The sequence below is a fragment of the Pristiophorus japonicus genome, chromosome 2, assembly GCF_044704955.1.
Source record: "Pristiophorus japonicus isolate sPriJap1 chromosome 2, sPriJap1.hap1, whole genome shotgun sequence".
Taxonomy (NCBI): Eukaryota; Metazoa; Chordata; class Chondrichthyes; family Pristiophoridae; genus Pristiophorus; species Pristiophorus japonicus.
Window position 1 is genome coordinate 361,171,597 of NC_091978.1, and position 25,286 is coordinate 361,196,882.

General features: G+C 46.6%; 1 protein-coding gene across 2 annotated transcripts in view; it reads right to left on the minus strand.

Annotated features, from left to right (window-relative positions):
- Window positions 1–22,619, minus strand: part of LOC139235005 (alpha-synuclein-like) — a 105,591-nt gene extending 82,972 nt beyond the window's left edge. For both annotated transcript variants that reach the window (XM_070866076.1, XM_070866085.1), the window contains exons 1-4: window positions 22,455–22,619; window positions 22,197–22,333; window positions 20,915–20,956; window positions 8,716–8,861 (exon numbers count right to left, since the gene is read on the minus strand). In XM_070866076.1, the coding sequence (XP_070722177.1) occupies window positions 8,716–8,861; window positions 20,915–20,956; window positions 22,197–22,317 (309 nt within the window). In that variant the 5' untranslated portion in view covers window positions 22,318–22,333; window positions 22,455–22,619. The remainder of the gene's footprint in view (window positions 1–8,715; window positions 8,862–20,914; window positions 20,957–22,196; window positions 22,334–22,454) is intronic.
- Window positions 22,620–25,286: the final 2,667 nt, after the last annotated feature.

The following is a 25,286-nucleotide window of genomic DNA, read 5'->3' on the forward strand; positions in this document are numbered from 1 at the left end:
GGAAATTGGGGAGAGCAGATCTTGTGCCAGTTTCCTACTGGGCTGGGCCATCTGCTGCATTTTGCATATGAGGATGCTTGTGGCCATTCCTTGTCTTAGCCTAAGAGCCCAGATTTTACGGCATAATAATTCAAATGAACACGAGCACAATTCTGTTGGATTTGTGCGCGTCTGCTGCCATCGAACCGGTAATAGTTGACCATGCGCGGTCCCAGTGTCTTTTGTTTGTTTGCTGCCGTCGGACTTCCCAAAATGAGGAAGAAGCCGATAAAAAAAAATCTTATTCAGTTGGAGTTTTGTTTATTAATATTGTGAATTGTCGAACTTATTCAGGTATGAGCCACTTGTTTCAGTTGTGGCTCAGTGGGTAGCCCACTCACCTCCTAATCAGAAGGTTGTGGGTTCAAGTCCCACTCCATGGACTTAAGAACACAAGAAATAGGAGCAGGAGTCAGCCATTTGGCCCCTCGAACCTGCTCCGCCATTCAATAAGATCATGGCTGATCTGATCATGGACTCAGCTCCACTTCCCTGCCCGCTCCACGCTCTTTAATCCCTTATCATTCAAAAATCTGTCTATCTCCAGCTTAAATATATTCAATGACCCAGTCTCCACAGCTCTCGGGGGCATAGAATTCCATAGATTTACAACCCTCTGAGAGAAGAAATTCCTCCTCATCTCAGTTTTAAATGGGTGGCCCCTTATTCTGAGACTCTGTCCCCTAGTTTTAGTTTCCCCCATACCTGCTCTGCATCCACCTTATCGAGCCCCCTCATTGTCTTATAAGTTTCAATAAGATCACCTCTCATTCTCCTGAACTCCAATGTATAGGCCCAACCTACTCAACCTTTCCTCATAAGTCAACCCCCTCATCTCCGGAAACAACCGAGTGAACCTTCTCTGAACAACCTCCAATGCAAGTATATCCTTCCTTAAATACGGAGACCAAAACTGTACGCAGTACTCCAGCTGTGGCCTCACCAATACCCTGTACACTTGTAGTAGAACTTCTCCACTTTTATACTCTATCCTCCTTGCAATAAAGGCCAACATGCCATTTGCCTTTCTGATTACTTGCTATTACTTGAGCACATAAATTTAGGCTGACACTCCAGTGCAGCGCTGAGGGAGCACTGCACTGCCGGAAGCCGTCTTTCGGATGAGACGTTAAACCGAGGTCCCATCTGCTTTCTCAGGTGGACGTAAATATCCTACAGCGCTATTTCGATGAAGAGCAAGGGAGTTATCTGGCCAATATATGGTCATTATCACATTGCTGTATGTTGGAGCTTGCTGTGCGCAAATTGGCTGCCGCGTTTCCTACTTTACAACAGTGACCACACTCCAAAAGTACTTCATTGGCTGTAAAGCACTTTGAGGCATCCGGTGGTCGTGAAAGGCGCTATATTAATTGTTTGAAAGGGGATTGTGATCTGCCTCAGTGTTTCTGATCAGATCTTTCTCCTCACAGCTCCCGTCTTGACAGCCCTGACAAGTGATAAGAGATCTCAGTTCTTACTCCGCTTCGCGTTGAATACGTTTAAGTTACATTTGACATGTGGAGGGGGAACTGGTTGAAAATTAACCATCGTGGTTCCTATAAATCAACGGATTCCTTCAACTGACTTCAGTCTAGCGTGATGGCAACAGTCTGTACAGGTGTGTATCCCCTCACCTCCTTAAAAAAAAAATGTATTCGCCTCTTTAAATGAACATTTCGATTTTTACAATTCTAAAAATGTTATGTCCCCTTTTAACTCCAGAGCCAGGCTGGTTGAGGGCTCTTGATTTCGGTAAAAAGCGTTTTAGCCGAGAGTAGATGTGCCTTCATCGCTGCAGGACTACACGAGCCACTGTGAACGGTATTGTTGAAATTTGCGCAGGAGTCACTCGGTCGATCTTTTCGCCTAGCTCCCATTTCAAAGCTCCACGAGTGAAGGGGTTTTTCTAGTGGAACAGGCTTTACAGGGGTTTTTTTTTCCGCAATGCTTCACAGCATCGTCTTAAACACAAGGCGGTGGAAATTCGGACAGTTAGCGGCCCTGGAAAGGGTCGGGACAGACGTCGTTCGGCACGTTCAGTGTGCCGGTACCGGCAGCGTTGAGCAGTACTGCCCGGGAGTGCCGCGCTGGTGTGCAACGCCTCCCCCCCCCCCACCCCCACCCCCGGTATCGACAGCAACGCGATATTTGCTTGGAGCGACACCCGTAGCGCCCTCTGGTGAGACCGCCAGAGAAAGCTGGCGTGCCGAGCTGTCCCAGGGCGCTGGGGGAAGGAACAATTGAAAAAGATCACTGAAATTGATATTTTTTTGTATTTTCTTTATGATTCACTTTTATTTGGTGGGGGTGGGGGGGGGGGGGGGGGGGGGCGCGCGGGGGGGGTACTTTATCAGGAATGTTTTTTGTGCCAAATTTTTTGTTTTTGCAGGGAAGCCTCTCTTCGGGTGCTCCGAGGCCGGCTCTTTAGCTCGGGATTTCCAATTGCTCAGCTGGCCGAGCTCCCTAAGGAGAGGTGTGGAACATCTCCCTTAGCGCTCCCCTCCACACGCAGGGCGCAGCAATACCAATTTTTTGGCAGCCGTCGCCAACCATTTTCCGCCGCCATTGGCGCCCTAATAAGTCCTCCAACCGAATTTCCACCCCAAGGTTGTTTTGTATTTGCAGTTTCTCTCGTGTTTCTGAAATCTTTAGCAGCAAAATTTAGTGCCGTGGAAAATTGTTAGGGGCTTGTTTTTTTTTTTAAATATTTACGGTAAGTTTGTTTCTGAAGCGCCTCAAATACAGGACTTACGGTTGAGACGACAGGCCAAGAACAACAGCAAGTGCCAGACCATATGTGCAGACCTCAGTATACCTGCCAGCCAAAGGCAGACTCTGCAGGCAGCCAGTTGCAGAGTTTTTACCATCTGCAGCAAGGGCAAACGTGCAACATAGAGATAGCACAGCACCAGCAGTGGCTGGCAAGGCACCTTTATCAGCAGTTCACATTGGATCCCTGATCATGGACTCTGCCGAGAAAATTAAGACTATTTGTACGCTTTTGTATTTGGAAACAATTTTACATTGCGGTTTGGGAGCGAGTTAAAAGGTCTGAATATGTTTATGCCTGTTGGTTTCTGCTGTGCAGTTCCAATTTTGGATTTTCATCTGTCTTATATACTTATTTCTTTCATGTTGAGTTTTTCTGCATTTTACAGAAATTTTATTTTGTCTTTTTAGGTATCAGTTAATGGTTGAAATGATCAGGGTCCAAGGGGTATGGAGAGAAAGCAGGAGTGGGGTACTGAAGTTGCATGATCAGCCATGATCATATTGAATGGTGGTGCAGGTTTGAAGGGCCGAATGGCCTGCTCCTGCACCTATTTTCTATGTTCTATGTTTATAATTTTACTTTCTAAATTTGTAAAGTTAATATTCAATTCGTAAATTGGAGATAAAGTATTAATTTAATTCATGATTTCCAAAGAATACATATTTACATTATCTAATTGGGAGTCCATTGTACATGACATTGTTGGTGTAGACTTAGGCAACTGGGAACCCTTGAAAAAGCTGCTATATATTTACTTATTACCCCTGTGGCTCGTTCACACTTAGTACTTCAATGTCAGCTAAATTACCGGCCAAACACATACCAAACAGATGATAAATGCATTGTTTAGGATGAGCAGCACTTCCATCTCCTCTCCATCACCATCATAGGCAGTCCCTCGAAATCGAGGAAGACTTGTTTCCACTCCAAAAGTGAGTTCTCAGGTGACTGAACAGTCCAATACGGGAATTACAGTCTCTGCCGCAGGTGGGAAAGACAGTGGTTGAAGGAAAGGGTGGGTGGGACAGGTTTGCCGCACGCTCCTTCCGCTGCCTGCGCTTGTTTTCTGCATGCTCTCGGCGACGAGACTCGAGGTGCTCAGTGCCCTCCCGGATGCTTTTCCTCCACTCAGGGCGGTCTTTGTCCAGGGACTCCCAGGTGTCGATGGGGATGTTGCACTTTATCAAGGAGGCTTTGAGGGTGTCCTTGAAACATTTCCTCTGCCCACCTGCCGTGTAGGAGTTCCAAGTAAAGCACTTGCTTTGGGAGTCTTGTGTAAGGCATGCGGACAATGTGGCCCGCCCAGCGGAGCTGGTCGAGTGTGGTCAATGCTTCGATGCTGGGGATGCCCTGATAGAATAACATAATTGCTCACATCTCACCGTACTGGGACATTTCCCCAAAGTTGAAGGGGAGTCATTGATTGCTGCCAGCGTGAAGCCCATCCTAGGTAGCGTGCAGTGATCTTACAATGGTTTGATCTGGGTGTGACAAGGATTTCAATTGAATGTGTGCCCTCATGAGCATGCATGAGATGGAAGGCCAAGAACAACAACTTTGCGTGGGTGAGCAGAAGATTTGGAACATGTTGACTGATACACACCACTAGTGGGCAATCTTAACTTGCTAGGGTCCTTCTGGGATGCTATCTTCTCCCACCGTATCAGCCATGGCTCAGTGGGTAGCACTCTCGCCACTGTGCCAAAAGATGGTGGGTTCAAGTCCCACTCCGAGGACTTGAGCACAAAAAATCCAGGCTGACACTCCCAGTGCAGTACTGAGGGAGCGCTGCTCTGCCGTCTTTCGGATGAAACATTAAACCGAGGCCCCGTCTACTCGCTCAAGGGGCGTAAAAGATCCCATGGCACTATTTCAAAAAAGAGCAGGGGAGCTATCCCAGGAGTCCTGTCCAATATTTATCCCTCAACCAACATAACAAAAAACAAACAGATTATCTGGGTCATTATCACATTGCTGTTTGTGGGAGCTTGCTCGTGTGCACATTGGCTGCAGTGTTTCCCACATTACAACAGTGACTACACTCCAAAAATACTTCATTAGCTGTAAAGCACTTTGAGATGTCCGGTGGTTGTGAAAGGCGCTATATAAATGTAAGTCTTTCTTTGTTTTTCACATGTCCCACACAAGAGATTAGTGTGTAAAATTAAAGCAAATGGTACTGGGGGTAATGTATTGACATGGATAGAGAACTGGTTAGCAGACAGGAAACATACGAGTAGGAATAAACAGATACTTCTCAGAATGGCAGGCAGTGACTAGTTAGGTGCCGCAGGGCTCAGTGCTGGGACCCCAGCTATTTACAATATACATCAATGATTTAGATGAAGGAACTGAGTGTAATATCTCAAAGTTTGCAGATGACACTAAGCTGGGTGGCGGTGTGAGCTGCGAGGAGGATGCTAAGAGGCTGCAGGGTGACTTGGACAAGTTAGATGAGTGGGCAAATGCATGGCAGATGCAGTAAAATGTGGATAAATGTGAGGTTATCCACTTTGGTGGTAAAAACACGAAGGCAAAATATTATCTGAATGGCAGCAGATTAGAAAAAGGGGAGATGCAACGAGACCTGGGTGTCATGGTGCATTAGTCATTGAAAGTTGGCATGCAGGTACAGCATGTTGGCCTTCATAGCTAGGGGATTTGAGTATAGGAGCAGGGAGGTCTTACTGCAGTTGTACAGGGCCTTGGTGAGGCCTCACCTGGAATATTGTGTCCAGTTTTGGTCTCCGAATCTGAGGAAGGACGTTCTTGCTATTGAGGGAGTGCAGCGAAGGTTCACCAGACTGATTCCCGGGATGGCAGGACTGACATATGAGGAGAGACTGGATCAATTGGGCTTGTATTCACTGGAGTTTAGAAGGATGAGAGGGGATCTCATAGGAACATATAAAATTCTGACGGCACTGGACAGGTAGATGCAGGAAGAATGTTCCCGATGTTGGGGATGTCCAGAACCAGGGGTCACAGTCTAAGAATAAGGGGTAAGCCATTTAGGACCGAGATGAGGAGAAACTTCTTCACTCATAGAGTTGTTAACCTGTGGAATTCTCTACCACAGAGAGTTGTTGATGCCAGTTCATTGGATATATTCAAGAGGGAGTTAGATATGGCCCTTACGGCTAAAGAGATCAAGGCGGGTATGGAGAGAAAGCAGGAAAGGGGTACTGAGATGAATGATCAGCCATGATTTTATTGAATGGTGGTGCAGGCTCGAAGGGCCGAATGGCCTACTCCTGCACTTATTTTCTATGTTTCTATATGTTCCCAGGTCCTGTAGCTGTGCCATACACAGCATTGGTATGAGCTGCCATCTCCTGTTAGGATTGGTGCATTGGCATCTTTTATTGGATGGGTGCCCTGTGGTGTCACACAGGGTAAACCCTCATTGCACCAATCGATTGCCACTTCATCAGGGATCAAGCGGGGGTCAGACTGGCTGCACCGCTCCACCACTTGCCGACAGACTCCACTTAATGCCTGTCCATTGGGTTTGCCTTCCTTATGGTCTGCTACCTCTTTTGGAAAGGATGATGAAATATTTAAGATCTATTTTCCACCTTTCTAAAGGCTGGAATAATTTGTGTCCCCCAACCTGTCAATTCTTCCGAGCAGCCCATGTAATATGTCCTGCAGATACTTCAGTCCCACTCCCTGATCCTGGGCCAATGTGCGTAGGGATCGTTCTCTAAGGACTTTAGGAGGACTAGACCTTGCAAAATTGGGCAGTATCGGGTCAATATTCTGGACTTCGCACACACAAACTGCAGTGGTCCTGCTGCAACTATTCACGGATTTCAGCATTAGCCCCAAATCCATTTTGAATTATTATAACTTATGTTATTATAATTACGTCAGCCTTAGCTCAGTGGTAGCACTCTCACCTCAGACTCAGAAGGACTTGTGGGTGCACTCCAGGGACTCGAGCACAAAATCTTGGCTGACACTCCAATGCAGTACAGAGGGAGTGCTGCACTGTTGGAGGTGCCGTCATTCAGATGAGACGTTACACCGAGGCCCCGTCTGCCCTCTCAGGTTAATGTAAAAGATCCCATGGCACTGTTTTGAAGAAGAGCAAGGGAGTTCTCCCGGTATCCTTTCCAATATGTATCCCACAACCAACTGTTTTCTTTTCGTGGGACCTTGCTCTGAGCAAATGGACTGCTGTATTTCTCTACATTCCAACAGTGGCTACACTTGCGGGTGTCAGCTGTGGCTCAGTGGGTAGCACACTCGCCTTTTAGTCAGAAGGCTATGGGTTCTAGTCCCCCTTCAGGAACTTGAACACATAAATCTAGGCTGACGCTCCAGTGCAGTGCTGAGGGAGTGCTGCCCTGTCAGAGGTGCTATCTTTCTGATGAGAGGCTAAACTGAGCTCCCGTCTGCTCTCTCAGGTCGGAAGTAAAAGATCCCATAGCACTATTTCGAAGAAGAGCAGCGGAGTTATCCCCGGTGTCCTGGCCAATATTTATCCCTCAATAAACATAACGAAAACAGATTATCTGGTCATTATCATATTGCTGTTTGTGGGAGCTTGCTATGCGCAAATTGGCTGCCGCGTTTCCCAAATTACACAGTGACTTCACTCCAAAAGTACTTCGTTGGCTGTAAAACAGTTTGAGACATCTGGTGGTCGTGAGGGAATAAGAGGTTATCAGGAGCGGGCAGGGAAGTGGCCCTGAATCCATGATCGGATCAGCCATGATCGTATTAAATGGCGGAGCAGGCTCGAGGGGCCGTATGGCCTACTCCTGCTCCTATTTGTTATGTTCTTATGAATAGCTATAGAAATGCAAGTCTTTCTTTTTTTCATTTAACGTGGATTACTGAACGTTGTTTTTTTGAGAGTGAACGCCCAGGCAGTGCTTGCTTTTGCTGCAAGTACACACCGTGACTCTGCACTGGAACATCAGAAGAGAATCTGTTCAAGAGACATTTAAATCCTTATATAGTCACGCAGGAGAGTAGACGAGAGGTTAACTCAACCATTTCCTGCCAGTAGCAAGAGCAGCAGTGATCAACGAATAGAAACATGTATTTAAGGAGTGAGGATCAGGAAGACTTTACTGTATGGTTTGAAGAAGCCTTTCCCAAAAGCCATGTCGCCATTATTTTCACAGGACTCACCCTAACCTGAATCCAAAATGGGTAATATTCAGGTGTTCACAACTAAACCCAATACAAGCCACTTCAGGTTTGGAATTCTATGGGAATCTCTCAATTCAGGGCACATCAGGTTCTGAATTCTCTATTGGTGCTCATTCTCGATAGTCTCGCTTTGAAACATTACCCACTGCTACAAGTCCTCCCCGACTCTAAAAGGACCCTATTTTCACAGCTCACGTTGACTTATTCACTACACACTGGTGCCGGTGGGAGCTGTTCTCTATTCAAAATTTTCCAATCTCCCAGGGCTGATTCGACCTGAAGAAGAGCACAATTCAGACTAAACCGACTGCCGCTCAAAACACTACTCGCTTGCTAGTGCCAGACCGAGCAATTAAATATTTTCACTAGAAGTGGTCCAATGCAGGCAATGGTTCAAAATAACCCGTCTATTGCTGCATTTTCACGTTAATATTCTCAGCTTTTCAGAGCTTCCGCCTTCTCACAGGCGCAGGGAACGGTTTTTAATACAACCGTTCTGTCTGTATTATTCCTTTGAAGCCTGTGGGCCACCTGAGTCTCAGCAGATTGTGTTCAGCTGATGGTGACGTCAAGCACTCATTCTCAACGCGACGCAAAAAAGGATCATTTATCAATGTCCAGACCGTAACCAGACAGAGCTGAGGGGAGGTGGGTGTCTCGTGGATAATAATATAATAGCCTTGTGGAGGGGGGGGGGGGGGGGGAAACATTGAAATGAATTTTGAAAAGCTAACCTGCTTCACCAATTGTTCCTTCTTCACCAGTCCAGTAGCAGCTGCTATGCTTCCAGCTCCCTCCACTGTTTTCTGAGCGACTGTGGACATCCCAGTCACCACGGCTCCCCCTACCAGAGACGCCTGCTCTTTGGTCTTCTCAGCCACTGCCAAAAAAAAAACCACAAGGGACATTCTGACCGAGTGAAAACTCAACAGTTCAAGGAGGGTCATCCTTTCCAATCGGTACAGAAAATCACACAGACCAGCCATGGACCAGTCATTTGCTGGGTCTATTTTTAAGAGAGGTTGCAATTGCCAGATGAGAATATTTTACCCATACTCGAACCAACAACAACAACAACAACTTGCATTTATATAGCACCGTTAACAAACTAAACCATCCCTAGGCTTCACAGGAGCGTGATCAAAGTTTGATAATGAGCCACGTCAGGTGACATTGGGACAAGTGACTTGATCAAAGTGGTCGGTTTTTCGGAGGATTTTAAAAGAGAGGGGCAGGGACATCCTATCTAGACTCATCTTTTGTTTCTTAACTTGTCCCATTACCATCTCCTTTTGCCTGGTGTCATCGTCCCTTTTGTCTCTTTATCTCTCCTGCCTTCCACTCTATCACAGACCTTCCCTTTTGTTCTTTCCTCCCCTCCCCTCCTTTCCCTGCCTCTGCACTCGCTTAAAAACCTGTTACATCTCTAACTTTTTCCAGTTCTGACAAAGGGTCATCGGCCTGAAACGTTAATTCTATTTCTCTCTCCACAGATGCTGCCTGACCTGCTGAGTGTTTCCAGCATTTTCTGTTTTTTGTATTAGCGAGGCGGAAGGGTTTAGGGAGTCAATTCCAGAGCTTAGGGCCTGGGCAGCTGAAGGTACAGCCAACAATTCGATTCCAAAGCATTCCATTTATCTTCAGTATTCTTCTTATTTCCGCCTAACAGGGGCACCCAGTCATCCTGTCCAACATTTATCTCTCAACCGAGGTCATCAAATCATTTATTTAATTGCTGTTTGTGGCACCTTGCTGTGCGCAACTTGGCTGCCATGTTTTCCTAAGTTACCACGGTAACTACACTTCAAAAGTAGTTCATTGGCTGTGAAGCACTTTGGGATGCGTTGAGGTTATGAAAGACACTGTATAATTGCAAGTTGTTTCTTTCTTTAGAAGTGCAAGGTAGAGGCAGGAAGTCCAGCTAAGCTGGCACCAGGTTGAGATACATTCCTTTGCGGCTTTTTCGCTCCTTCTCAACAGCCAGCTGAGCAGATGGGCTGGGGTATCAACAGCTCAGAGACAAGATTACAGCGTGTCACAGCCAATTTTATTTTTGTAAAAAGGCAAGCTGGACATTCCTGCTGCCAGTTTTCTGTGGCCTACCATTCTGTCTCTGGGAAAAGGGAGCTTTGTTGAGTCGTGCCAACCTCAGGAACTGGTTGGCGGAATTCAGTCTACCCCAACCTGGCTTAAACAAATGTCAGCAACTACTGGGCCTTGACTCGACTAGGATTTTGGATGTAAGTGAGAGAACAACGATTTGTCCTTGATTCTTTGCCCTTTGTTGGTAACTAATCAACAATGGAAAATTTGCTTCATTGTGAAGTAAAAATCCTTTCGTGAATTTACAAACAAGGGAAATCTAGGGCAGATTACCAACCCTTCCCCCATTGGAAACAGTTTCTCTGTCAAAACCCTTCACGATAGTGCGCAGATCTAAACTGCAGCTGGAGTATTGTGGCCAATTCTGGGCATTAAATGTTAGGAAGGATGTCAAGGTTTTGAGAGAAAGTGCACAGGAGAGTTATTAGAATGGTACCAGGGATGAAAGACTTCAGCTACGTGGAGAGTCGAGAGAAGCTGGGGTTGTTGTCCTTAGGGCAGAGAAGATTAAAGGGAGATTTGACAGAAGTGTTCAAAATCATGAAGGGTTTTGATAAGAGTAAATAAGGAGAAACTTTTTCCCATGGCAGAAGGGTTGGTGACTAGAGGAAAAAGATTTAAGGTAATTGGCAAAAGAACCCGCGGCAACACAGGGGAAAATAAAATTGCAGCGAGTTGATATGATCTGGAATGCGCTGCCTGAAAGGGTGCTGGAAGCATATTCAGTGGTAACTTTCAAAACTGAATTGCATAAATACTTGTAGTTGAAAAACTTGCAGGGCTATGAAGAAAGAGCAGAGAGTGAGATTAATTGGCTTGCTCTTTCAAAGATCGACACGATGGGCTTAATGGCTTCCTTCTGTGTTGTATAATTTTAAGATCCTAAGTACAGATTTATCCAGAGTGGATTGAATCATTAAAAGCCTAGAAGTTAGGTGCAACATGCATTAGGTCCCAACATGCGGCACTGCACCATGTTAGGATACTGTTTGTCCCCACGATTAGCTTATTCCATCCAGAATAAAGGACCTGCCATTATCAAACAGTCTCTTGAACACGTTTAAGTTTCCAGCTGTGCTACTCTACCCAAAGACCATTCCAATTTGGGGCTAGATTTTCGGCTCTTCTCCGCTCCGTTTATCGTTCCGGAGCGATGGCAATGGCGGCGGTGGGGTGTTCTGGGCGGGCGGTCAGCCTCCAGCGCGCCCGCAACCGCAGCGATCCTCGGGTCCGGTTTAGCGGCGGCGCGGAGCAGCGCCGCCCGGAAGAGCTGCGCCCGGTGTGCAGCGCCCCTGGTTGCGACACCGCCGCGAGTTTGGACTTCAGGCCGACCTGTACGCCCCGAAGCGCGCCCCACACTGACTGACCGCCTGGGAAATCTGGGTGCTCCAACCATCCCCACAGCGACGAGGTAAGGAATGGACTCCTAAGGTAAGTGTGTTTGATTTTTCTTTCAAGTTCTTTTGAGATTTGTGTTGTGGTGGCGCGGGCATGTCTTTTAAGGTTTCCCACCGCCCCCCCCCCCCCCCCCCCACCCCCCTTGAGGCGTCTCTCGGCCCGCTCCCGGCCCGGCTCCTTAGCTCAGAGTTTCCCACGCTAGCACCCAAGAGAGGTGTACAACGCCTCCCTTAGCATTGCGCCCCCTGACTCAGTGCCCAGTTGCTCAATGTTACTTACTGAGGCGCAAACTATTCCCGGGTGCTAACTTTACCGCCCCACTGCCATTATCGCCCCAACAACATCAAATCCGGAAATCCAGCCCTGCAAGTGTTGGCCACTCTGAGTATGAAGAAATACTTTGGGCGAAAAGTTCTGGCTGGTCGGGTTTTGCAGGCCTCGGGAAACCTGCCGATTAAAGGAAGGTGAGGACTGCTGGATCCAGGAGGTAAGCGACTTTCTACTCGTCTCCACTTAGCAGTTTCTCCATCTGGCTGGGTGCGGGAGAGAAACAGCATTTAAATACTTATCAGGCCCCCTGCAGAAACCTGTTTTCCTGGGTTACTCAACCGTTGTCCTGACCTGCCTCCAGATTCAACTTCCGGCCCAAGAATAAGCTTTGTGGCTCTTCTCTGCTCCACCACCGTTGCTTCAATGTTTCTCTTGTGCCTTGGTGGCCAAAACCTAAACAAGGGGAAGTCCTCCCAGGGAACTGTGTCGTTTTAGCTTGACATCTTCAACTTATACTCAACTGACTGCGCGATATAACTGAATGTCCTGCATGGCTAATCATTTGTAGGATTATCTCATACAACAATGACTCAGAGATATATCTTCCTGTAATTAGAGCAGACAGTACAGCCACACATTGAGGCCAAAGTTCATGTCTGTCATGTATGGAGACCATGTCAACTAACTGTATAGTCACATAAGATGCGCCACCAGAGGGCACTGCGGTGAGAGACCTGAGGGTCACCTGCATAAGTGTGCAGGGCCCAGTATAAAAGGCTGCCCACCATGCTTGTGCCTCACTCTGGAGTTACAATAAATGGGATCAAGGTAACAACAGCTCAAGTACAATACTCAACCTCATGGAGTTATCATAAGAGTATTAAAGACATAGCAAATGTCCCTCCTAATTTTAGTGAAAAAGTAGGTGTGATTTGAAAAATGGTTGCCAATTTTAATTCACTTCAACCTTGTGTCAGCTGTGGCTCAGTGGGTAGCATCCTCGCCTCTGAGTTAGCAGTTCGTGTGTGTTCCAAGTCCCACTCCAGAGATTTGAGCTCAAAAATCTAGTGACACTCCCAGTGCAGTATTGAGGGAATGCTGCACTGTCGGAGGTGCCGTCTTTCGGATGAGACGTTAAACTGAGGTCCCGTCTGCCCTCTCAGGTGGATGTAAAAGGTCCCATGGCACTATTCTGAAGAAGAGCAGGAGAAGTTATCCCTGGTGCCCTAGCCAATATTTATCCCTTATTCAAAAAAACAGATTATCTGGTCAATAGCACGTTGTGGGAGCTTGCTGTGCGCAAATTGACTGCCGTGTTTCCTACATTAAAACAGTGACTACGCTTCAAAACTACTTCATTGGCTGTAAAGCACTTTGGAACATTGTGAGGTCTTCAAAGGCGCTATATAAATGCTTTTCACTAAAATTAGTGCAGACAGAAATTTCGGCCCATTTACTGGCATTCTTAATTGATTTTTTCTAAATGTCAACAGTGGTTCCCTATCCACTAGTGCAGCCTGATAAGACACTAAAGTGATATATGGAATTGAAGGAGATAGCTGATCCAATATGAAGAACAGAGGAGTGTGTGGTTGTATTGTACTGTAATCATGCTCAAACTCAGTTAAAACGGATTCTACTCATCTCACATAGACCCTACCTTCTTCCTAATCTTGGACCTTGTCAGGCGAGTGGTTGCTCAATCTCAGCAGGCCTTGCTGAGTAATCGCTCCCAGCTCACACGCTGAGAATGGCCAGCATTTCAAGCGGAAATTGGGATCATGATTTATCAGTGCCTTAATTATTACACATATATACAGACAAGGACCTCCAGTATCCACCATAATGCTGGGATCTTCTGTTGGAGTATGGAAATTGGCAGATAATCATCTCCCAAACCTGCGACCTCTACCACATAGAAGGAAAAGGGCAGCAGGCTCATGGGAACACCATCACCTCCAAGTTCCCCTCCAAGTCACACACCAGTCTGACTTGGAAATATATCGGTCTTTCCTTCATCGTCACTGAGTCAAAATCCTAGAACTCCCTCCCTAACAGCACTGTGGGAGTACCTTCACCACACGGAATGCAGAGGTTCAAGAAGGCGGCTCACCACCACCTTCTCGAGGGCAATTAGGGACAGGCAATAAATGTTGGCCTTGCCAGCGATGCCCACATCCCATGAATGAATGAAAAGGAGAAGAGTCCCAAATTTTGGTCTGAAACGTGTACCTTAGGCACAGAAAGGAAGGCAAGTACAACACAAGCAACATATAATAAAGTCAATCTTTGTTGGAGTGTGCAATTAATTTATGTCAGACGTGAGATCGGTACTAGAAGACTGTGCAATGAGACAACACCTTGTTTTCTCCATGTAAAAAATTCTGGCAGGTAATTTGAATGTGGATTTATCAAGGAAAGCTGCAGAGCTTGCACTATCAGCTCCCTCCCTCTCTCTCATTTAGAAAAATAAATTCACTCCTAATCTTATTGCTTGTATATATATATATATATATATATATAATCTATCAGGCTACTAAACAAAATAGCAATGTCAAGCTACACGCAACCCAATGAATTCTCCACAGAGATTCACCCTGGAATTTAAACTCGAGTCCAATTTTCTGGAAGAGAAAAAAATACTCTTCTCCCCAAGCTGTGGCCATATTCGCCCAGTATCTCCCTGACAACACTCCACCTGATGATCCCTTTCAGAAGCAGGTTGTAATGAATTTGTCAGAGTGTAAGAAGCTTTGAACACACCTCATTCTCTGTCTTTTATGCTCCGGCACTCTATCTTGTGCATAGTAATATGGTAAGAATAAGATATACATCAGCAAGCTTTCTGTGACTTGGAGGCGATGTGAGTGAAGCAATTTTGGTTCTTAATCTCTTCACTAACATTACTCGTTCATATAATGTGCTAATGTAACATAGTCTCCCCTGCCCCCATCCCTCAAAAAAAAAACAGGATTTTCGCTGGCAAATCTGTCACGTAAAAATAGTATTTGCCATCTGAAAGGCTTTTCTTTCAGGAAGCCTTGTTTTCTTGTCAGGTTCCTTTCAGTGAGAACTGTACGTCTCCTGCTTCGCAGAACATGATGCTCCTAAATCCAATTTATCATTCTCCCAAAGTCAATCTTTAACACCTCACTGAATTCAACTTCAATACTCTACTGGATATTACAGAAGTAAAGGTGGATAAAGGTTACCACTTCCTATTTTCTGGGCTTTGAATACACTCGAAGAGAAATTTTGAGTTAAGTGACGGAGAACGTACGATGAAGGCTGCAATATTGAGTTTATTTCATGTGTGAAACAACTGCAATGAGGAATGTGGGGATTACCCATCTTTCCCAATAAGTAAAATAAATTCCCTGTTCTTTCTGATGCCGCTTCTTATTTTCATCACATTCCTCTTCGTGTTTTTAGAGACCACCATCTAAGTGACATTTGTGAAGGATTATGTGAACATTTGTTAACCAACTTGCGAAATCGGCATTATTTGCAGTTGGGAAATAAAATTCTGCGATAGGGCCAACAAATGTGTTACATATTGGGCCGGGACTCTGAAATGCAGCAGCTCTTAAAGGGCTGCTGCACTTAGAACAAGGTGGAACCATATTGGTGGGGTCTCTGTAATGGCTGGAGGAGCTACAAGAACTGCCCACTTCAGGGAGAACTGCCTCCTTCACCACTTGTTCTCCCTTTACTGAAGAGCAGCAGGAGATCCTGCTGGAGAAGCTGGCATGCAGGGAAGTGGCCACTTTGTGCGGCCGTGTAGCAGGCTTAGCAGGAGGTGGCAAAGAATCAATTCGATCTCGCACAGCCAAGGGCCACGGAAACAAATAGACACAAAGTTCCGAGGACTGAGGAAGAGTTCCACCAAGGTACACTTCAATAAATACCCACTGAGAGGGAAGGACTGCCTGTACTGTGTGTTACATTTTTCTGTCTATGCTACCTTCTGTAGTGTATTTGCTTCATGGGTTCTTTGCTTAAGCATTTATAGCAACACATTTGCTGTAAGGCACTAGCTGGTTTATTGGAAAAGGTTTAACGATCAAACTGAACCCTACCAGTTCATCCACCAGGCTCACCACTACACGCCTCATCGTGAAGAACCCAAACTCAATTAACTGGGGTTTTATTGAGTCTTGTGAACATCACGTGACTGACTGAGCGACTCACAGTGCAACAGCCCTACAAACCCATGAGCATGCATACATTATACCTTTACTCGAGATTATTTTTCTCTCTCCATCTTAAATCACTCTCCTGTGTGAGTCCCAACTCCCTAGGCCTTCATGAGGGATTTCATTAGCCTTAATATTAATATACCCTGTTCGTTAACGTGCACGGAACAACAAGCAGAAAACCCTGGTCTCGTAATTGTCTTGAATCTACTGAAATTACTCATGGAAAAGTGATCGAACATTAAATCGGACTGAGATCTAATTTTAAGCTATTAAGCAAATTTAACAATAAGCAAGGAATATATAAGATAATTACACTAGAAATTATATGATCTATCTCCTTGAAGGGGAAAATCACAAAAGGTTTCAAATCTAATGTTAATTTGTTTCTCTTCAAAGACTATAACATTCAACACTCCTTTCTGCTCCTCCTCTGTGAGAGGGCTCCAAAATCTTTGTCTGATTCCACTACATTCAAGACAATTGATTGGTTGCATCTATTTAGAACTCTTGACCCGTTGCCAATGTTTATTATAGATTCACAACTGACAGCCTCATTGAAGCAAAATAACAGGCTGTCCTATTCATAAATATTCAAGTCATATAAAAATCTGCACATATTTATCTGTGTTCGGCTGCCTTTCAAATGTATTCCGAGAGAGCCTTAAAACTGTAATGTATTTGCTTCATGGGTTCTTTGCTTAAGAATTCACAGCAACACATTGCAATTAAGAGCTAGTTGGTTTATTAGCAAAGGTTTAACAATCACTCTGCACATTAGCAGTTCATCCACCAGGCTCACAACCACCTGCCTCATTGTGGATCCCCCGAACCCAACTGGCTGGGGTTTTATTGAGTCTTGTGAACATCACGTGACTGGCTAAGCCACTCCCAACTCAACAACTCTACAAACTGTGCATACATTACAAAAACACATTTATAAAATACAGATAATAAATTAGGTTGAGGCAGTTAGCTTTTAAAAAAAAACATGTATCGTCCCTGATTTAAGGGGACAGCTACCAGATCGACACAAGGATATTTTTGTCACACAGTTTCTGTTTACGCACTCAGTCAATGGCTAGTTACCACACCAGCAGTGCAGCCACAAAGTGTTGGCTCCAAATCTGACATTTTACACTCGCCCACCAAACCCTATCTCAATAGCATCTCAATGAAGTTGCAACTTCAGTCCCAGCTTGGTGGAAAACCAAAGCTAAGACATTCCCTTCACTCCCATAAGTGTTGCATGTTTTCTTACCCGCTTCTTTTTGGCTCCTTAATTTTCTTGCATGTTCTCTACTCTTCCAGTCACTGCAGGTGGAATATAGGCTGAGCTTAGGGCTGTATCTGGGGCTTCAATTCTCATGAAATATCTGTTTGCTGTTTTTCTGTAGCAGACCCACAACCATTCGTGAGAGAAGTCATGCTGGGGGGGGCTGGGTGGGGGGGAGCAGGGAGGGGTGGGTAGACCACTTAAGCTCCACCGCCTCAAACAAATTGGCCTTCTAAGCGATTACCGTGGAGCGCATCAAGGGAGTGGGCAAGGGAGAGCTTGCTGGTACTAGCCCGAGGCAGGGCATCACTTCAGCTTTGTCTTCTTGCTAGCGTCTTTCGGGTGAGACGTTAAACCAAGGCCCCGACCGCTCTCTCAGCTGGACGTAAAAGATCTCATGGCACTGTTTTGAAGAAGGGCAGGGGAGTTATCTCTGATGTTCTGGCCAATATTCATCCCTCAATCAACGTAACAAAAAAGAGGCTGGCTGGTCATTATCACATTGCTGTTTGTGGGAGCTTGCTGTGCACAAATTGGCTGCCGTGTTTTCTACATTACAACAGTGACTGCACTCCAAAAGTACTTAAATGGCTGTAAAGCACTTTGAGATGTCCGGTGGTCGTGAAAGGCGTGATATAATTGTAAGTCTTTCTTTCTTTCTTTCTTTCTTTCTTTTTTGCTTACACCTAACTCTCAGTTACAGGCTAGCACATCTACCCTTCTGCCGGCAGAAACTGTATTGGCCTCGCTACTCTGCACAGCTATCGGCCACATGCCCAACGCCAACATGGGTGGGCATACGGGCACTTGGGAGGGACAGGAAGCAGCTCCCTCACATAAGAATCCATCAAGCCCTCCAGCCTCTGTAAACACCAGCACAGAAACATCCAACTTGGGGGGTGGTGTTGGATGGGGGGAGCATGTAAATCAATCAGACAGCAGCAGTCAGGGGGCAGGCAGAAGCTGATGAATCACCAGGTAACAATGTGACGATACAAGTGGAGATGGCAGCAGATGTACAGCGACAGAAAGAAGCAGAAGACAAGACGAACATCTGCTGTGGGACTCTCGATGCTGCCCCCTTGCGTTTACTTGGCTGTGATGCCAACCCACCGACATTCAGTGTCCAGACGCAACAAAATAGTCCGTTGCACGTGGAACCAGAGACCTGTTATAGCCTTTGGAACGATTCCATCAGGGAAAATAAGGAGCAAGAATCAAACTAAAAACGGGAAGGCAAGTGATGAGTGACTGAGTCAAACTGTGTTACACTGATGCAACTCCCTGTAGCCTGTTCAACACACACTCACTGGCAGACTCCTCTGTAGTAGCGCTTTCGCTGTTTACCACAGTTTTTATGCAGGTTGTGGTACTCACATGGCAAATTGCAACGTGTAGAAATTGACCAGATTCGGCATGGATATTACAACGCCTCAAAAAACACTTGCCCCACCTTAACACAACTGTGCTCCGAGCAATATTATTACAAGGATCACAAGGTTGGTGCAGATAAGGCAACCTCATTCAGCTTATTTAGCTCATCCTTTCACAGTAACCTCCAGTCCCACCAACACATTAACATCCAATCCCACCGACACAGTAACCTCCAGTCCCTCCGACACAGTAACCTCCAGTCCCTCCGACACAGTGACCTCCAGTCCCTCTGACACAGTGACCTCCAGTCCCACCGACACAGGAACCTCCAGACCCACCGACACAGTGACCTCCAGTCCCTCCAACACAGTAACCTCCAGTCCCACCAACACATTAACATCCAATCCCACCGACACAGTAACCTCCAGTCCCTCCGACACAGTGACCTCCAGTCCCACCGACACGGTGACCTCTAGTCCCACCGACACAGTGACCTCCAGTCCTTCCGACACAGTGACCTCCAGTCCCACCAACACAGTAACCTCCAGTCCCACCAACACATTAACATCCAATCCCACCGACACAGTAACCTCCAGTCCCTCCGACACAGTGACCTCCAGTCCCACCGACACGGTGACCTCTAGTCCCACCGACACAGTGACCTCCAGTCCTTCCGACACAGTGACCTCCAGTCCCACCAACACAGTAACCTCCAGTCCCTCCGACACAGTGACCTCCAGTCCCTCCGACACAGTGACCTGCAGTCCCTCTGACACGGTGACCTCCAGTCCCACCGACACGGTGACCTCCAGTCCCTCCGACACGGTGACCTCCAGTCCCTCCGACACGGTGACCTCCAGTCCCACCAACACAGTAACCTCCAGTCCCTCTGACACAGTAACCTCCAGTCCCTCTGACACAGTAACCTCCAGTCCCTCCGACACAGTGACCTCCAGTCCCTCTGACACAGTAACCTCCAGTCCCACCATTATAGTAACCTTCAGTCCCACTATCATAGTATCCAACTGCCTCTTTAATAGTTCCACAGCTTTTGATTTTAGTCACCATCTGAAAAGACCAAACCAGACAAATTAATGACTCTGTATGTGAGAAGAAGTGCTTTTTGAACTTGCGTTTTACCAATTTGTCCCTCCTTACTTTATGCTTACTTCGAGAAATTGGCTCAGGGACTTTAGAAAACGCAGCATGCAACATTTAGGGCGTAATTATAAGTACTGATTTAACATTGGCACCTGCGAGTGCTCTGCTGAGCCAAGTTAGACTGCTGGCTGCACCCTGTTCTCTCGCATTTTAAAACTCAACCTTACCACAACTTGATCTATATCGCATTTTCTTCGAATCTTATCAACCTTGCTGGTGCCCTGATTTACACAGAATTATACAACCCAGAAACAGGCCATTCAGCTCCAAACAAGCCTCCTCCCACCTTACTTCATGAGTCACACAATGAGCCATCAAGTAAGGTGGGAGGAGACTTGTACGGAGCATAACCAGTGAAACAGTGAGGGGCTCTGCTAGCAGTACAGAGGTTAATAATGACATTTGACATGTTCTCAGCTGGTCAAACTGAACTTTTGAAACCTCACTTTTCACCCACTGCAGCAATACAACACTGTAGCAGGTACAAGGTGCTCACATATCTTGCTGCTACAGTCAATTCGGTCATTTCCCACCTGAGATTGTGTATCAAAGCAAAGCTCAAACCAAGTCTGCAGGAAGATAAAGTCTGACCGATTTAAGGCATGAACATGGGGCTAACAGGGTTAAATTATGAGGACAGGTTGTATAGGCGAGGCTTGTATTCCGTTGAGTACAGAAGATTAAGAGATGATCTAATTGAGGTGCTTAAGATGATTGTAGGATTTGATACAGTAGATAGAGAGAAACTATTTGCTCTGGTAGGGGGAGTCCAGAACAAGGGGAAATAACCTTAAAATTAGAGCTCGACCTTTCAGAGGTGGTGAGGAAGCACTTCATCACTCAAAGGGTAGTGCAAATCTGGAACTCTCTCTGCAAAAAAGCTGTTGAGGCTGGGGGATCAATTGGAAATTTCAAAACTGAGGTTGATAGATTTTTGATAGGTATGAGTATTAAGGGTTACGGAATCAAGGCGGGTCAATGAAGATCAGATACAGATCAGCCACGATCTAATTGAATGGCGGAAGAGGCTGGAGGGGCTGAATGGCCTCCTCCTGTTCCTATGTTCCCAAAGAAATCTAGACACAGGTAGACAGACACAGACGTGGACAAAGAGACGAGCACAGACAAACGGCGAGAGATATTAACCACTGATACCTGAGGAAACTCCATGAAACACACCTTCTTTAGTCTTGGAGCCTGGAAATGAATAAATTTTTTAGAGAGAAAAAAAGGGAAAAACCCTGTTAATAAATTGCATATTTTCGGGAGGATGTCACAAATCACAGCAGCAAATTCCCCCTCTCCCCCCACCACTACCCCAATGCCCCCCTCTTTCAGGAACCCAAAGGGTTCTGATGAAAAGCCAGCAAGAGCTGGTGGGGAGGCAACATTGCCAGTCCCAGTCCATCAGCCCAAGCTGATGTCCTTTCCCCTGGGTCAACACACATTGACAGGTCTTTTGGCACCGATCCCGGGAAGTGAGGGAAGGGGGGGGAGGGGGGAGAGTGCTGGGGAGGGGAGGGTTTTCAGGGAAAGCAACTGGTTTGGCTCAGCAACCAGCAACACACAGCAATGCAAGTCAGCAAAGGGTTAAACTCGCCATTGTTACACTCATCCAGGAGGGAACACCCCCTCCCCCCCCTCTCCCGGAATCCTCCCCCCCTCAAACCTCACTCCAGATTATCGCGGGACAAATTGGCAAACGGCGTAAACACACTCAGATTCACAACTCCCAGATTAATGCGGGAGAATTTTTAAAAAGCAACATTTAAATCCAACGATTAAAAAAAAAATTAAATGCAAAAAGTAGCTGGATTTGTATCCCTTACTGAGGAATGGAATAATCACTGCTCGCTGTCAAATTTCTGCAAATCACATTCACACTTTCCAGTTTTCCCTTTTAATGAAAAGATGTTCACCAAATCAGAAGCGACATGACCTTGAGACCATTCTCCCTCCTCGCTGAATGAAATCTCTTCCAGGCAGGAGAATCAAATGCTGGGTTAAAATAAATGCATACCCCCCCCCCCCCCCCACACACACACACAGACACACACACCTTACAATCACCCAATAGTTTGCATTTACAACTGTCAACTGGATTGTTCTGGGGGGGTGGGGGTTTCTCTCTCTCTCTCTCTCTCTCTCCCTTCCCATTCCAAACACTTGATTCTATTCCCCAATCATTTCCCACCGTGTCACCACCAACAGCGTCGCTCTCCACATTATTTCCAAACTCGCCTCCTCTAATTCTGATAGTAGAAGCGAAAAGAGGGTTCACTTAATTCCCCAGCTCCTTACACATCCCTGAAGAGTTTTTTTTTAAATTATACTTCCCCCATCCCCCGAGGTTCTGGAATGGATGAATAAATAGCACACTGTTTATACCAGACATCCACATTTAAAAATATTTGAAGCTTAATTTGTGTCCACCTACCCACATAGAGCACCCCATCTTTTGTCTTTCCTGCTGCCTCTGCCACTCCCTGCTTCGTTTTCTCTGCCGCTGCCACTACCCCGTCCTTGGCTTTGCTCAGTCCCTTCATGAACACATCCATTGTCACCCTTTGGTCTCTGAGGAAGAGAGATCACACAATGAGTAGTCTTCACAATCATTTCTTTAAAAAAACACACATTCTCTAAAACCCCCTCCCTCCCTCCCCACAACACCCCCACATGCAAACACAAGTTGTACCTTCTGCTTTTTGTTTTTGTTTTATTTTTTGGGCAAAAAAAATAAAGGAAGTAATCCGCCAGTCATTCAGTACATCACTGCTGGCTGGAGGCTTTTAGGCTCAGAGGTTGTGCGGAACGCAGTCCACGGCTGAAACAAGTAGTCAAAGGCTCAGAGCCTGCTGCTTGAAGAGATTGCAATGACTCCGGCTGACAACTGAGAGCTTTTTCTCTCTCTCTCTCTCTCTCCCCCCGCTACGTCCCTATCTCGGGAAGGCAGGCGTGCCTCCTGATTTGTTAATGTGAAAGACTTTCATCTCTCGGCCTCCAAAACCCCCTGTGGGACAATCGATTACTCGCTCTCCTCGCCCCCCAACATTTATAAAATACATCATTCTCAACCAGCACCTTATTTGAACTGTTGCAGGGGACGGTTCATAGTCTTGGCTCAACAGCAATCTGACATGTGTTTCTTGACGGTGGAATGTTTCGTCCGTCCGACCCTGTATTGAAGATCATAGCTGTATTCAAAACCTTCCAGATCAAGAAATGAACTGTAATTCACATCCATGTATATTTTAACGCAAGTCCTTTCAGTGCTGTTCAATCGGTTTGCTATTAATCCAGCTTATCATCTAAATACTATTAAGAATTCTTTCTCTCCCCTCGATGTGAAGGGGGTTGAGGATTTAATGTTGTCCCTTGATAATAGTAAACAGAGAAGTAAACACTGGAAAATGAACAGTTCTCTGAGATTACTTGCTGCTTTTTCCCCTGATGTCACGCTGCAGCTCAGTGGGTAGTACCCTCGCCGCGGGTTCAAATCCCACCCCAGAGACTTGAGCACAAAAATCTAGGCTGACACTCTCAGTGCAGTGCTGAGGGAGCGCTGCACTGTCGGAGGTGCCGTCTTTCGGATGAGACGTTAAACCGAGGCCCCGTCTGCTCTCTCAGGTGGACGTAAAAGATCACATGGCACTATTTCGAAGAAGATTATCGAAGGAGTTATCCCCGGTGTCTGGGCCAATATTTATCCCTCAATCAACATAACAAAAACAGATTATTGGGTCATTACCACATTGCTTTTTGTGGGAGCTTTCTGTCTGCAAATTGACCACTGCGTTTCTCATATTACACCTGTGACTACACTCCAACAGTACTTCATTGGCTGTAAAGTGCTTCGGGACGTCCGGTGGTCATGAAAGGCGCTATATAAATCCAAGTCTTTCTTTTTTTTCTTTGAATACCAGATTAAATAATATTTTGTTTGAACAACAATAAAAAAAATCCCTTTTCAATAATTGTGTTCTGTTCCAACAGTATTTTGATGGCAATTTTAATTGGTATATATTTTCCTTATATGCTGTGCATGGTGTCACATGGAGAAGCCTCACAGAAACAGGCGAGTTTTGCCATCTGGTGAAAGTGTAAATGCTAAATAAAGCAGAAAAAAGTCGTCAGTAATCAAATTGAATCTGTCTTTCACTCCGTGCAAGTGAAGACAAAGCCTACAGTGAGAAATGCCGATTGTGCTGTAAAAAAAGCAAACATTTTTCATAGTGAGGCCTGTGAGGTTCATCTGATTTTATCATATTTGCTGAGGAGAATTCTCTGCTCTTTGATATTTTATGCTGCATAAATGCCAAGCTGTTAATGTATGAGGGAATAGGGAGACAATACTTTACCAACAGAGAAATCCCTCAGCAAATATTACACATGATTGCAATGAAGAGCTCTCTTTGCCCCTCAATCCACTTTAGTGATGTTCTTTTTAATCATCATCACAATGAGGTTGCCATTGCTGGAAAACGGAACAAGCTTCTATTTTGGACCTCCAGTCTCAATATTGAGTATTCCGAGGTTAGATATCAGAGAATGGTTACAACACAAGAGGAGGCCATTCGGCCCATCGAGCCCGTGCCAGCTCTCTGCAAGAGCACTTCAGCTAGTTCCACACTCCCGCCCTTTCCCCGTAGCCCTGCAAATTTTTTCCTTCAGGTATTTATCCAACTCCCTTTTGAAAGCCACGATTTAATCTGCCTCCACCATGCTTCTCTCTCCCCATTCCCTCTCCCCCTTCCCTCTCTCATTCCCTCTCCCCTTTCCCTTCTCTCTCCCTTTCCCTCTCCCCCTCCCTCTCCCCTTCCCCCTCCCCTTCCCCCTCACCCCTCCCCTTCCCTCTCCCCTTCCCCTCCCTTCCCCCTCTCCCCTCCCCCTCTCCCCTATCCCCCTTCCCCCTCCCCTTCCCTCTCCCCTCCCCTCTCCCCCTCCCGCTCCCCTTCCCCTCCCCCTCCCTCTCCCCTTCCCCCTCCTCTTCCCTCTCCCCTTCCCCCTCCTCTTCCCTCTCCCCTTCCCCTCCTCTTCCCTCTCCCCTTCCCTCTCCCCCTTCCCTCACCCCTTCTCTTCCCCTCTCCCCACCCCTTCTCCCCCTTCCCCTTCCCCCTCCCCTTCCCCTCTCCCCTTCTCTCTCCCCCTCCCCTTCCCCTCCCCTTCCCTCCCCCTCTCCCCACCCCCTCTCCTGCTTCCCTCTCCCCTTCCCTCTCCCCTTCCCCCTCCCATTCCCTCTCACACTCCCTCTCCCCACCCCCTCTCCCCCTTCCCCCTCCCCTTCGCCTCCCCCTCCCCCTCCCCTCCCACCCCTCACCTCCCCTTCCCCCTCCCCCCCGCCTCCCCTTCCCCCTCCCCTTCCCTCTCCCCTTCCCCCTCCCCTTCCCCCCTCCCCTTTTCTCTCCCCTTCCCCCTCCCCCTCCCTCTCCCCCTCCCTCTCCACTTCTGCCTCCCCCCTCCTCTGATCGCCTCACCGTTATTTCTCGCCATTAATTCTGCTTGATCAATTTACCCTTCCCATCCCCCA